This window comes from Xenopus laevis, chromosome 2L (genome assembly GCF_017654675.1).
Source record: "Xenopus laevis strain J_2021 chromosome 2L, Xenopus_laevis_v10.1, whole genome shotgun sequence".
NCBI lineage: Eukaryota > Metazoa > Chordata > Amphibia > Anura > Pipidae > Xenopus > Xenopus laevis.
In genome coordinates, this window is record NC_054373.1 from 55,427,949 (window position 1) to 55,443,644 (window position 15,696).

At 39.2% G+C, this 15,696-nt stretch overlaps 1 protein-coding gene across 1 annotated transcript in view; it reads left to right on the top strand.

Annotated features, from left to right (window-relative positions):
• Positions 1-15,696, top strand: part of ampd1.L (adenosine monophosphate deaminase 1 L homeolog) — a 51,128-nt gene that overhangs the window by 19,577 nt on the left and 15,855 nt on the right. The window contains exons 5-9 of the mRNA XM_018246352.2: positions 2,629-2,848; positions 5,965-6,094; positions 8,225-8,419; positions 8,596-8,727; positions 9,788-9,951. Of these exons, the coding sequence (XP_018101841.1) occupies positions 2,629-2,848; positions 5,965-6,094; positions 8,225-8,419; positions 8,596-8,727; positions 9,788-9,951 (841 nt within the window). The remainder of the gene's footprint in view (positions 1-2,628; positions 2,849-5,964; positions 6,095-8,224; positions 8,420-8,595; positions 8,728-9,787; positions 9,952-15,696) is intronic.

Below are 15,696 nucleotides of genomic sequence, written 5' to 3' on the forward strand. Positions count from 1 at the left end.
TCGTGAGCAACATGTTGCTCTCCAACCCCTTGGATGTTGCTCCCAGTGGCCTCAAAGAAGGTGCTTATTTTTGAATTACTGGCATTGAGGCAAGTTTTGGTTGTATAAAAAACAGATGTACTGCCAACCAGAGCCTCAATGTAGGTTGACAAAACACATAGGGGCTACCAAATGGCCAATCACAGCCCTTATTTGGCACCCCAAAAACATTTTTCATGCTAGCGTTGCTCCGCAACTCCTTTTATTTCTGAATGTTGCTCACGGGTTCAAAAGGTTGGGGATCCCTGCTCTATAGTATACAATCGGATTCTTCAGCGCTTATCTGTTATCTACTGTGTATCCTGTGCTTGAATGGCTGTCCCCATGGCTACACAGCAGCTTGTTTATATAAACTATAGTTATGTTTGTAAAAAAACACACCAGTTTTACTAGTGCAGAGCACCAATACCTTATATTGGCATTCCTTTAAAACACTTTAAAGGGATACTGTCATGATTTTTATGATGTTTTTATTTCTAAATTACACAGTTTATACTGCAAATAATTCAATCTACAATATACAATTTCATTCTTGAACCAGCAAGTGTATTTTTTTAGTTGTAATATTGGTGTGTAGGCAGCCATCTCAGGTCATTTTGCCTGGTCATGTGCTTTCAGAAAGAGCCAGCACTTTAGGATGGAACTGCTTTCTGGCAGGCTGTTGTTTCTCCTACTCAATGTAACTGAATGTGTCTCAGTGGGACCTGGATTTTACTAAGTGTTGTTCTTATACCTACCAGGCAGCGGTTATCTTGCTATCTTGTTATCTTCCCATTATTCTTTTGTTAGGCTGCTGGGGGAGAAGGGAGGGTTTGATATCACCCCAATTTGGAGTACAGCAGTAAAGAGTAACTGAAGTTTATCAGAGCACAAGTCACATGACTGGGGGCAGCTGGGAAACTGGCAATATGTCTAGCCCCATGTCAGATTTCGAAATTAAATACAAAAAAATCAGTTTGCTCTTTTGAGAAATGGATTTCAGTGCAGAATTCCGCTGGAGCAGCACTATTAACTGATGCATTTTGAATTTCTTTTTTTCCCATGACAGTATCCCTTTAATTATTTGGTGTTACTGTTCCTTTTGTAGTGTTATATTTACTATTTCCACACCCCCCACTCTCATTAAATTGACAAGTGGTGCAGGTAATGGGTTTTCATGTAAATAGAAAAAGGAAACATTTGTACATATTCAAAATGATCTATTTACACACACACGTATGGGGCCTGTTATCCAGAATACTCGGGAGCTGGGGCTTTAAAGATAACGGATCTTTCCGTTATTCGGATCTTCATACCTTAAGTCTACTAGAAAATCATGTAAACATTAAATAAAACCAATAGGCCGATTTTGCCTCCAGTAAGGATTAATTATATCTTAGTTGGGATCAAGTACAAGGTACTGTTTTATTATTACACAGAAAAAGGAAATGATTTTTACAAATTGGATTATTTGGATAAAATTATGTCTGTGGGAGACAGGCCTTTCCTTAAGTTGGAGGTTTCTGGATATAGGGTTTCCAGATAACGGATCCCATACTTGTATATACTGTATGATGTAAATAGCAAAGTGACTTTTTTTTATCCCCGTTTAAAGATTTCTTAGCCCCACCCAAAATGGGAGATGACACCTTCATGACATAATTCCCTGTAACGAAGACAATTAAAATCTCAGCCATAAAGTATGATAGCATTTCTGCTTTTCAATAGAAAGTAATGATGTATGTGTGATAATTATGTAGAGAAGGTCTTTAACTGCTTGAGAAAGCCCTAGTGTGGCGAAACACGTTGCAGTACCCAGGTGGGATCACTCCTTAGACTGCACTTTTATTCCTGTATGCTTTTAATTCAAACAACGGGAAAATCGTGAAAATTTGCAAATCTGCCAGCACTTCGCGATCCGCTAGTTTGTGAAATCTGTGAAGCAGCGCAAGATCCTGAAATAGATTCTGAAGTTGCGTTCCGCACGCACTATAACAGACGGTGTGCCATCTTGGATCCTCGTGAAAAGGACATCTGCAGAGAAGCGAATTTGTGAAACAGGCTTGAGGCTGCTGAGAGCTCAAAATCTCGGTTATAACCCAAATTGAAATAACTTTTCCATCTTGCTGAACTACAACTCACAACCTTTTCCGTGTTATTTAAATTACAAGCATACACAAAAACCAAGGAACAGTTACTTGAATTTTCTTTACAGGAAAAGTGATCACCCACCTGGATTGAATTTATAATTGGTTTTATGTATATTTATTCTTATATTATTTATTCTGTTTCCTGGCCGGCCAGTGTTTTAGAGATTATATAAGTAATAAATGGTATAATTTTTATATACTGGTTTCGTAATCCACCTTCTATTTATTTTTTGTATATTGAAATCTATCCCCAATAGGACTTTGTGGATTAAAGGTGTACAGTGTTGACCAGTATAATAACTTTCTCCTCTTTGTCACACGACTTTTATTTGTTATTACTCTATATAAATGCCTCCAAACATACTCTTGACCCCCCTTAAAATTAAGAATCATGAGACAAAATAATAACCTTAACCATTATATGATAAAAAGTGACTTTATTTTTTATCCCCTTTTAAAGATTTCTCAGCCCCACCCAAAAGTGGAGAAGACCCTTTTAGAACCGATAACCTGCCTGCTGACCTGGGTTACCAGATGAAGATAAAAAATGGCGTGATTTACATCTATCCAGACAAAGATGCGCTAGCCAAGGGCAAGCCTAAAGATCTAGACTACCCAAATATTAACACTTTTGTGGATGACATGAATTTTCTAATAGCCCTCATAGCACAAGGGCCTGTGTAAGTATCTGTGATCTAATGCCATTTCATAAAAACACAAATGGGACTCATTTATTAACACTGGACAAATTTGCTTTAATGTAGTAAGCCAGAGCAAGCAATGACAGATTTGCCTCTGTTTTTCTACGTGATTTGTTGCTGTTGGTTACTACACCGAGGCAGTGTATTTGGACTAAATAAGGTCCTGCTGAACATTGTATCCCAGCAACAAATTTCACTCTGGAGAACCAATTGAATCATCAGGCCATTTGTATATTGTTTAGTGCTCAACCCAGGTAAACACAAGTGGCATTCTCCTACCTTGAGGGCACCACTCCATAAGTGGGATTTTGAAGCATGTACCCCAATTCGTGTGGCCACATGATGGAGCTAACAAACGTTTGGTGTTTTTGGGGGTTTTATAAGTAATCTGAGTTATGGGACCTGTTATCCAGAATGCTTGGGACCTAGGGTTTTCCAAATGGATCTTCATACCTTAAGTCTACTAGAAAATCATTTAAACAATATATAAACCCAATAGGCTAGTTTTGCCTCCAATAAGGAATAAGTATATCTTAGTTTGGATCAAGTACGAGGTACTGTTTTATTATTACAGAGAAAATTTGGATTATTGGGATAAAATGGAGTCTATGGGGAAAAGCCTTTTTAGTTTGGAGGTTTCTGGATAACTGGTTTCTGGATAACGGATCCCATGCCTGTACTAAACTGATGAAGGATCACTGGAACCCAAAACATGTTTTGCACTACACAATAAAAAAAGGATTATTCATTAGGGTATTCACAGTGACATTTCCTGCTGACTTGTAAAACTTGGAGGATATGATGCTGCCGCTACTCTATTTCAAGAACCCAATACAAGTATAACAGAAGAAATTTGCAAGGATACTTTTGATCAGTGTATCCCTTCAGTGAAGATAGTATAAAACTGGCATTATGCTTAAAGGGGTGGTAAACTTTTAGTATGTTATATAATAGCTAATTCTAAGCAACTTTTCCATTGGCCTTCATTTTTTCTGTATTGTAGTTTTTGAATTATTTTCCTTCTTCTGACTTTGTCAAGCTTTCAAATGGGGGTCACTGGCCCCATCTAAAAACCAAATGTTCTGTAAGGCTACACATGTATTGTTATTTCTACATTTTATTACTCATCTTTCTATTCAGGCCCTCTCCTATTCATATTCCAGTCTCATTCAAATTAATACATGGTTACTAGGATAATTTGGACCCTAGCAACCAGATCACAGAAATTGCAAACGGGAGAGCTGCTGAATAAAAAAACGAAATAACTCAAAAACCACAAATAATAAAAAATAAAAACTAATTCCAAATTGTCTCAGAATATAACTCTCTACATCATACTAAAAGTGAATTTAAAGATGAACAGCCACTTTATGACTATGAAGATTTTCATTCATCCAGGTCATGGTATATCTAGTATAAGTAATTCTAAAACAACTGGACTTGCTGAGTAATCATTGAAGACGTTTCACTACTCATCCGAGCAGCTTCTTCAGTTCAACTGCTCGGATGAGCAGTGAAACATCTTCAATGATTACTCAGCAAGTCCAGTTGTTTTAGAATTACTTATACTAGATATCCTTTAAGGTAATGTCACACCAAAGGGCAGATTTATCAAGGGTTGTATTAAGAGTACGTGGGAGTGTTTTTTAAATTCCCATAAACTCCCATGAACTCGAAATTCGACCAACTGCAATTTATTAAAAAAATTTAATTTTTCAAACTGTGAATGGGATCAACCTGCAAACTCAAATCGAATTCAAATCGAATTTGAATCTAATTCAATTCCAGCTTTTTCTCAGAAAAGAGAAAAAACTAAATTTTCAGGAAGGCTGCAAACAACTCCAAATTGATCCCAGGACGTCCCCCATAGGCTAAAACAGCAATTTGGCAGGTTTAGTCGAATTTGAATTCTTAAAGGGCCAGTACATTTAAGGGCCACTACATTTAATCAAAAAATCTAATTTGAATTTTTCTAAAAACTCAAATCGAATTTTAATTATTCCCTAGTCGAATTTCACTTTAAAAAACTCAAAAATTAAAATTTCAAAATTCGAATTTTCACTTCGACCCTTGATAAATCTGCCCCTAGTGTCTATAGCATATTCCCACAGGTGAAGTAGCAGAAACCACTCATGCTGTGTGCTATTGATATTAATAGCAGCTGCCTGTCATTTCTGGTACAGGCAGGTTTCGTCAGGAAGATGCATGTGGCAGTTGCCATTAAAGGCAATGACAAGTGGAGAAACCACTGCAATTAAGAGTACAAGTGAAGCTCACCTAATCTCTTAGTCGGATTTTCCCACGGGGTATCCTGTGCGTGATATCCCAATTTGGTCAATCTGTAGAAATATGTGGCGGTGTGGGACAAATCCAAGGCAGGTTTCGTCAGGAAGATGCATGTGGCAGTTGCCATTAAAGGCAATGACAAGTGGAGAAACCACCCAGTGTGACAGTGGTCTAAATCTAGAATATAGACTAAAATATAAATTGTGTAGAACATCCCTTCCCTGAATAACTGACCTAGAGCATACCTCTCAACTGTCCCGTTTTTAGAGGGACAGTCCCTCTTTTGACAGCTCAACCCACAGTCCCTCGTTTGTACTGGAAATTCCAGTTTTTCTCTGCACTGAACAGCCAGAAAAAGAAACAGAGTTTCTAACTTTATTGGCTTTTGGCAGAGAGCCCAGAACCGCCACAGCTGCAGATAAGATACTTTTGTAACAATTTCAAGATAACAAATAAGTAATTGTAACAATATAAGATAACAGTTCCCTTGGGAAAAGTTAGACTCACAGCTTAAAGGGCAATTCACCTTCATTAGTAAAACTGTAATAACTAAAAAAAACACAGAAATATGTTCAAACTTTCATAACCTGCCAATTTTTTAAAAATGAACATGGTAATTAGGGGGTATGGCCACAACAAAAATTTAGCCGCGGTACATGTGCCAACTTTTTGTCCCTCTTTTTATTTCCAAAATGTTGGGAGGTATGCCTAGAGTATTCTTTACTGCAGATTTTGGCGCTAATAGTCTGTTGCCTGTGATTTTTGTTGCAAGACAATTTCTGCAGTTATTTTTTGCCCTTTTCTTTCAGTAAGACCTACAGCCACCGTCGCTTAAAGTTCTTATCATCCAAGTATAAGGTGCACGAAATGCTGAATGAAATGGAGGAGCTAAAGGAGTTAAAGAATAATCCACATCGAGATTTTTATAATTGCAGAAAGGTAAAGTTAGTTACCAGTTATTGATTGGTCCCTAGTGAGGCCTGACCAATCACATCTGTAAATATCTTAATAATTTCTGTGAGACTGCTCCAATCTCCCCATCACAATATAAGTTATGCTCCTGACTAAATCTGTAACCTCTTTCCCTTAAGACCTTACACCTGTTGTATATAACGATGGTAAATATCGATTTACTTTGTGTCCTAGAAGAAATTTAATGGCAGCAGAAGAGAAAGGCTTGTGAAGCGCAGGCTTGAGACTTTTTGGGTTCAGGGCCTCCTTAGGTCCCGCATTTAATAAGGCCTGCTACAACTCCAACACTCAAATTCAATGTGTACTTGTGATTTATTATGTGTCACAATGAACACAACTACATGTTGGATTGGAGTGCTGATCCTTTTCTATAACGTAGGCATCACTTATTTAACCATGCACCCAACATTTATGTTATTATAATTAAATAAATATGGTAAATATGAAAAAATAGTAATTTATTCTTCTGTAGTTCTCACAGGCAGCAAACAGCGCTGAGCCAAGGTATTTTGGCACCCTAGGCAAGGGCATCAGTCATTGCCCCCACCCGGTCCTGCATTACCATTTCCCTCCTTACCATTCATATTGACCCCTGTACCTGTGCCAGCACCTATCATATGCCCCCATTTGTATCTGTGCCAATGGCAGTCAATCCCTCAGATTGCCCTCAATCTGTGCCAGCATAAACCAAAACATCCATCATATTGTTACCCCCAATCTGTACCTATGCCAGCGGCAGCCAATAAAATCCATCATATTGCCCCATACATCTGTGTACCAGTGCCAGCAGCCACCATATTGCTCCATGTACCTGAGTCAGCAGCAGCCAATCCCTCATATTGCCCTCAATCTGTACCTGTGCCAGCAGCAGCCAAAAAATCCACAATATTGCCCCCAAATATGTACTTGTGCCCGCAGCAGCCAAAACTATTTGGCCATCATATTGCTCCTAATCATCTGTTTTACCTGTGCAAGTTTTTTTTTTACAAACAATTTGAGTTTTTGCCCCAAAAATAAGTAAATAACCCCCTTAAACCATTGCGGTTCTAAACTCTATATGATTATATATGCACAAAAATGGCCAATTTATTAAAAAAGCAGAAATATTCAGTATAATGACATGATCTGTCTTCTATTTCTTACAATAGTTGCAATTCTCATGCCACTAGAGGGGGCTCTAAGAACACTGTTAAATATTCGAGTTTTGTATGTTTTTTTTTTTTTAATAAATATTACAGTTTTCCGCCTAGCATTTCTGAATGTTCGATTCCTCTTTCCTGTATAATAGTTTATTTTATACAGCATTCTCACCTGATTCTTCAATACATTTATAATGGCCTTACTTATGACCTCCTTGGCTAAATGTTATCATATTAAAGGAAAACTATACCCCCAAAATGAACACTTAAGCAACAGATAGTTCATACCATATTAAGTGGCATAATAAAGAATCTTACCAAACTGGAATATATATTTAAGTAAATCTTGCCCTTTTACATCTCTTGCCTTGAGCCACCATTTTGTGATGGTCTGTGTGCTGCCTCAGAAATCACCTGACCAGAAATACTTCAACTTTAACTGTAACAGGAAGAAGTGTTGAAGCAAAAGACACAACTCTGTCTGTTAATTGGCTCATGTGACCTAACATGTATGGTTTGTTGGTTTGTTTGTGAGTACAGTGAATCCTACGATTCCAGGGGGCGGCCCTTATTTTTTAAAATGGCAATTTTCTATTTAAGATTACCCAATGGCACATACTAATAGAAAAGTATATTATTATGAAAATGGTTTATTTACATGAATCAGGGTTTTACATATGAGCTGTTTTATGCAATATCTTTTTATAGAGACCTATATTGTTTGGGGGGTATAGTTTTCCTTTAACCCACACTATGCTGCTTTGTCATTAGGCATATATGAAATGGAAGAGAACTACTGATGATTGGACAGGGGCCTACATAGGTGACTTTAGTTATTAATGGGGACCCTTAGGGGGACCCTCAACCTTAGCCACTAAAGGAGCAAATATTATCACTAGGATAGCTCAATATTTCCTTTTGAGTGTGAAACATAATGCCATTTTTGGTATGTGATAAGGTGGATACGCACATCCATGCTGCAGCCTGCATGAACCAGAAGCATCTTCTACGCTTTATAAAGAAGTCCTATCGGATCGACGCTGATCGTGTGGTATTTGATTCTAAGGGCAAGAAGATGACATTGAAAGAACTGTTCGCCTCCCTGAACCTTCACCCATATGACCTGACAGTGGATTCTCTAGATGTCCATGCTGTAAGTACATAATATTGTAATTTAATCATCAATTAAAACTGTTTATATGATCATAGAGATATTCTACTGGCACTTTTACTTTGCTATGAATAGTTTGAGTTTTACCATGAAGCAACAATAACAGGAACCAGCGGAGCAGTTCCAGGCTTTGACTCTTGTTTCACCCTTTCCTGTAGGGAAGACAAACCTTCCAGCGCTTTGACAAGTTCAATGACAAATATAACCCTGTCGGTGCCAGTGAACTGCGAGACTTGTACATGAAAACAGAGAATTTCATTGAAGGGGAATACTTTGCTACCATCATCAAGGTATGTGCCATTTTCTGGATTTTCTGCCTTTAGTATTGAAATATAAATTTAAAGGTACATCATTGTATATACCACCTGAAAATATATGGTTATTAATGGGGATTTCAAACAAATACATTATTACATGTTTTAAAAGAAAACTGGTAAAGCATATGCTGATAGGTCGCTCTGTTGGTGGACATTCTAATCAGTTTTGAATTATTACTTTTTTTCACTTGGCCCCTAATATCATTTTAACTCAGATACTGTATACGATACAACAGCTTCCTTTGAGTCAATCTTAGGGATTTTTTTCACTTTCATTTTGCCTTTTTTCACTTTCATTTTGCCTGGCAACGAATCGCCTCTTCTGCGGGGCGACAATCTCCCCAAACTGCTTTCCTCCTGCCTGCCGCCTGCTATAATGACAAAACACCAGCGCCAATGCGCTTGCGGCGCTTCGATTTCAGAAGTCACCCGAAGTTTCTTCATCTTATATATCTTGACTTCAGATGGCAAATCCGCCGTGACTTTAATCAAAAGACACAAATACATACACATATTATCATGATTATTCTTTATTTATATACTGCCAAAAATTTGCCATCCCTTTACAGTGGTTATACATCATTCTCAAGCAGCAGTGGAGCTTGCAATCTAAGGTCCCTATCACATTCACACACACTATAGCCAGTTTTATCAGGAGCCAGTTAAACTTCCTGTATATTAATTTGGAATGTGGCAGGAAAAGAAACCCACACAGACAAGTTCTTATGTTCACGTTATGGTGAATTAGCTACTGCTCAAATACGTGGACTGCCTGTTCTTATCATGTATCTAAATTACTGAGCTGGAGAAATATAAATTAGGGCTGATTTAAAAAGATAGGCGCCAAACAACACAAGTGCAGTTGCCCATTGCAACCAACCATCTCTTTGCTTTTATTTTGTAACTTGTAGTAGACTGAATAAACAAACTGATGATTGGTTGCTATGGGCATTGGGCAAATAAAGGAGCTGTGCTATATTTTATGCAGGACTCAAATGTTTTCTTTAAGCAATGCTTTTTCTATCGACTATAGGAAGTAGGTTCGGATTTGGAAGATGCTAAGTACCAGTATGCCGAGCCACGTCTCTCCATCTATGGAAGGTCCCCTGAGGAATGGACTAATCTGGCCCACTGGTTTAACAAACATAAAGTTTACTGTCCAAACATGAAGTGGATGATACAAGTCCCACGAATTTAGTAAGTATTATACCACCATGTGATTTCTTATGTTAATAATAATGTTACTGTTTAACTCTTTTTGTCTGACACATGGAAACAAATCAACATTCAAACTAGTGTTAACCAAACTGTCAGATTTGGGGTTAAATACAGGTATCTCAAAAAAAAAGGAAATGCGGGGGGTATTTTTCTTTGTGGAAATTGGGCAGGAGACAGGCCGGGTGACATCGGGGTGGGATGGATGAAGTTGGGGTGGGGCGGTGACATGGAGGGCGGGACAGATGACGTGGGGGGCAGGATGGATGACATGGGGGCAGGACTGATGGTGTGGCAATCATCGATTACCCGAGCAGCCCTTCCAAAAGCCAGGCTGTTTGGGTGAAATCTGGACAGGGAACCCTAGGTGGCTACCTTAATTACAGATTTACCGGCAACTACCCACAGCAACAAGTCAGTAAATAGTTTGGTCAATAGAGCAAGTACAAAAGTGACATTTTTGGATGCAAACCACCACATTTTGATCCCCACAACGTAGATTTTTATTCCAGAATTTCAGTGCCATTGCAGCCATGTGCTGAGTTAGAGCAGTTGCATGTGATTGACAAAAACATCTGCTTATTACCTTGCACATTTCTGTGAATCAGCCACAAGTTGTAGCTAGCATTTGCAGAGTGGGAATGGTGTCCCTTATGGCATTTCAATGCATGCAGAATTTATAATGGCGTAATAGTGATGCATTTGGAGCAATCAGTAGTGTCTATCGACGGAACCCTCTACCACCATGTCTAGGCTGGCAATCATGCCAAGGTTCCCTAGCGGCATTGTTTGATTTTATGTCTTGTGTGGATACTTTAGGTTTAGGGCACAAGAAAATGGCAATTCCTCCACATTGAAATAAAACTTCATAGCATGGGAGTTGCAACTGAGGGTTTACCTTTTATATCACTTATGTTTCTGTTGTGGCGCACTTCAGCCCAGTGGCATAACAAGAGTGCGCCAGGCTTCACTCCCCAATTCTTCAGAGTGCAAGCATAGGTGCTCCCACCCTCAAGCCACCTCACCCGCCGCATGTGGGTGCAAGCATGACAATTTAAAGAAAAGCATCAGGTAGGGGGGATTTTAATGCTATAACGTAAGCTGTGGTTACCCCTTGTTCCCTGGGCCCAGGAGCTCTGCTTCCTCTATAGTTACTCCACTGCTGTGCCCAAAGCTGCTAAGCCATTGACTTATACAGTTTCCCCCTTGACTTGACTTCATTGCCCTATTACACACTAGGGCCCATCAAAGTTTGTGGGACTTAGTGGAGAAAGTGTTAAGATAAAAGAAAATTATTTCTTTTAAATGGTTCCTCCACTCCCTTTTTTGCTAAAAGAAAAATGCAACTTTCCAATTATGCATTCATTAAACAATTTCAGTTGGTTTAAGGTTATTTGTAATTGTAATTGTTGTTGCAAGCTGTATCTGTCTGTCTCTTTCAGAGTCAATTCTCCTCTAGGTCTTTTCATCAGTTTTAGTCAGCTGGCTTGCAACACTAGTTTAGTCAGAGCCATTTTTTTTTAAAGTAAACATTTTTATTAGCACCAAAAAGATACACACAAAACAGAATGAAACATGCCATGCAGTCATTACATATTTAAATTGGAGTAGGTCTGCACACATTCATCGTTGCACTTTCCCCCCTACCCGGAGCCACTCCCATTGCCACCCAGGCTAGTATCAAATAGAAAAATGATTAGAGCCTTTTATAGGTATTCTCCCATATTAAAGTTCATATTGTTAAAGGGTTTCTCCCAACTCCTTCAACATATACTCAGTAGTGAACCGGAATACATTTGCAATTGTGGCAAAAAAAGTTGTGAGATGTTCTCTATTAAGAGTAGCTACCAATCTATCCGTATGATAAGCAAAATCAAGTTTAGTAAGCATCATTTCAAGTGATGGGGGCAGATATCCAACAATAGAGTATAGCTTTTCTACTAACCGCAGAAATTGGCTAACTTCTTATCTCCCCTTGGAACTTTTGTTGTATCTCCAAAAATTGCCCGGAGAGGTGTGGGTTTCAATAGGATGTGACTGTGTCCCAGAACTGTTTAATCAAAGATCATAAATAGGATTAGATATCTGCTTTTAAGACCCTGCACTTTGAGCAGGGGTCAGACCAGCCTACTTTTTTGGGCAGTCCAGGGGAGAAGTAACCCCTGTGTAATATGTTCAGAAACATAACATGGAAATGGCTAGAGTTAAGTAGTGATAGAGATAGTTTTTCTTGAGTTTTCTTCAAATGGAATATTATGTAGCCATTTCCCCATGCCTCTCTCAAAAGCCTTATCCAGCAGTGGAGCATTTAGGATTTTTAAGTGGAAGAGCGTGTAGTAGCTGGTTGAAATAAGCAATCAATTGGATGGTCTGTTTCCTGTGATGTAATAACGTGAATCACTGTGCAGGCATAATGCCTAACTTGTAGATATGAGAAAAAATCCCAGACTATTGAGGGTTTTCATACTTTGAGCTCTGAAAGAGAATTAAAATTGGTGGAAAAATGTCTCATTTGTGTAAATCCCTGTTCTGCCACTACAAGTAATGGGTTACCAATGTAAGCATTCAGAAATTGTGACTTGCTTATGAAACAAAGGCAAGGTGAAGTCTGTGGTGTGCTGCACTCCAGTCTCTTATTGTTCTATACAGTAACAGGTTATCCTTTTTACCCCAGATGGGAGTTGTTTCAAGCCAAGGAAATATTCGGTGACAGAGTCTGGTCTAGTAATTGTAATGACTCACCCTGGTGGTCTAGTGGCCGGCGGGGTCGCCTGCCATGTCTCCAGTTGGGACGCCCGCCGCATGCTGTCTTTCTCCTCCTGTACCGGTATCTCTATGGCGCGCGTGGCCGCTCGTTTCCTGGTTTATGCGCCGGCATCATCGCGCAATGGCGCGAAATTCAAAGTATTTAAAGGGGCTTTGAATGAAAATGCATTGCCCATTGTTAGGTTCTATTTGGTATTTCCTAGGTGCTTATTTCTACTTGAATCTTGCTTGATCTCCTGTTATTTGACTATTCTGAACTCTGTATCCGGACCCTTGCCTGCCTGATTATTCTGAACTCTCCAACCTGACCTTGCCTGTCTGCTGACTATTCTACGCTCTCCAATCCTGATCCTAGCCTGTCTGACCATTCCTTGAACTCTGTCTGCACTGACCCAGCCTGTCTGTCTATTCTCTACTCTGCTTGTGCTGGCCCGGCCTGCCCATCCACGTTATATTGTCTGGCCTGTCTTCCAAGCTGTGTTGTCTTTTATCCAATATCCTTGGTGAAACAATCGTGCCCCTTTGCTCATCCAGATCCTTTAGCTTTGCTCCTCTCTTAGTAAGACCTGGTGGCATCCAATTAGCTGAGGGCTCCTCCCGAGGTGAAAGGCAGCTGTTAAGGTAGAAGCAAGAGCCGAGACCAGGGAGCCTAGCACTTGTTCTGAATTTATGGTGCCGAACGTGACAGTCATCACGCCGTCGGGAAAACCCGGAAGTGTGCGGCCCACACCATACAGATACTGGCACAAGAGGAGAAAGACAGCATGTGGCCGGCGTCCCCGCTGGAGACGCAGTGGGTGACCCCGCCGTCCACTAGACCACCAGGGCGAGTCATTACAGTAATGGCACTGTGTAACGTTCACAATTATTAACTTAGTCTGCTGCATACATAAGGTTGCAGGCCAAATTATATATCTGTAGATCTGGGAAATGTATCCCTCCTTGACACCTTAGCAGTTGGAGTTTCTTCCTACGGATCCAAGGGTTTACCTCCCCAAATAAATTGACCAAGAGCTTTATTGAACCTCGCTAGGACTTTGTGGGTCAAAAGCAGTGGATGCATTTGCAGAGAACCATTCTTTTTTATTTTTAAGTTCATCCAGCAACCTAGTAATTTAATATTTCTGGAGGACAAATAGTCCAAAACCACAAATGGCATTTGATCCCTGTTTATCTCACTGCTTTAGTGCTAAAAACAATTTATTCCACAGAGCTTATCCGGCCATTTTGTTTTTTATGACGACCTGAAACTGCTATTTGTGCCATTGCCCTAGAGCCCAGTTCAATTGAATTGCCAAACCGCTTTGACACTGGCAATCTGCACTCCCACCCATATCAGGTTTCCTTGGTTCAATTCCAGCCAAACCACCATCTGCAAGGAGTTTGTATGTCCTTCCTGTGGGTTTCCTCTGGGTACTCTTTCTTCTTATACTTCAAAAACACAAAAGCAGGTTAATTGGCTCCTCATAAAACTAGCCCTTGTGTGTCTGAATATGATAGGGATCTTATATTATAAGCTCCACTTGTGCAGGAACTGATATGAATGATATACAATGTATAATGATGTAAACTCTGCAGAATATGTTGGTGATACATAAAAGAATAATACGATTGGCAGACAGAGGTGAAGTGAGTAAAGACAAGGAATTGGTCTAATAATGATTGTCTAGCTGCACACCATTGTTATTAAGTAGGTTGCTTAGATACATGTGCAACACAAAAAGAGCAGTTTTCAAGAGCATGACTACAGTAGCAGAAGAATGAAGTTGCGTGGCATTACTAAAATTTATTTGATTTGAACAATAAAACTGCGCGTTTAAGAGCTACATATTTTCTGCAATTCGAACACACGTCTCTGCTGCCTACTCCTAGTTCTGAACTATATTTGAACCCCTGATGCAAACACAGTGAAGAGCAACTTCCCATCATATTTAATTGCATACAAATCTTTTTTATTCTTTGGAATTACTGGTTCTTTAAGTATAGGAGCAGTACAAGCTGTATGGCAGGGTACTTTCATTCTGTCTCATCCCCTCTCGGAATTGATAAATACAGCACCTGAATGAAGAACAAAAGAAATCAGGGTGTGTTTAGGGAAGGGTTATTATTTCAGGTGAGGCTGCAGGAGGTGTCGCACAAATACCTAGAGTAGGTGTGTACAATGCCCCTTCCTCCCGATTAAGAGTTGCCAAATCACATCCAGTTTGGTGAAGTATCTAATTTAACGACGATCCAGTCAAGTCAGATGAATATATTATGCTAATATAATGCACCAGTATTCATGTGAATCACACTGAACTAAAATAGCTCAGCTCGGATAATTAGGACATCTATGCTGAAAGATCTCCTCGTTTACTAAATATTCCATATCTTTATTTTGAGCATAACATTAAATAAAGTGATATTATATCACTGTCTTTTATTAGATTGTGCTTATGTTATATGCACTGAAATAAACAATGAAGCTAGAAACATGAGTAGAGTGTATCAAAGGCCATATGGCATCTGCCTAACTATGGCATCATTTTCTTCCAGCACCCAAGTATGAACATAGGAGCAACTGCCCTATTAAGAAAAACAACATTGACACATTATTTAGCTGATGTAGACCTATAGATGTCTGAGCAATATATTTTGGGTGCAGTAACTGTAAAACCACTGTCTCTTGTATAGGGTAAGCTATTAATATGTCTATACCCACAGGGCATAGCCCTTGCTTCTGCCTGCTTAATATCATTGTGCGAGAGGAGTAGAGCTGTAAATTCTATAATCCTCCACCTCTATTAAATAGGGCCTGGGATCTGTGTACAGTGTCCAATACATATATTGGACACTGTACACATATATGCTTTTCCTAAAGTTGTCCCTAACTGTTAAAGGAACAGTTCAGTGTAAAAATAAAAACTGGGTAAAAAAATGTTTCTAATATAATTAGTAAGCCAAAAAAAGTAAAGGCTGGAG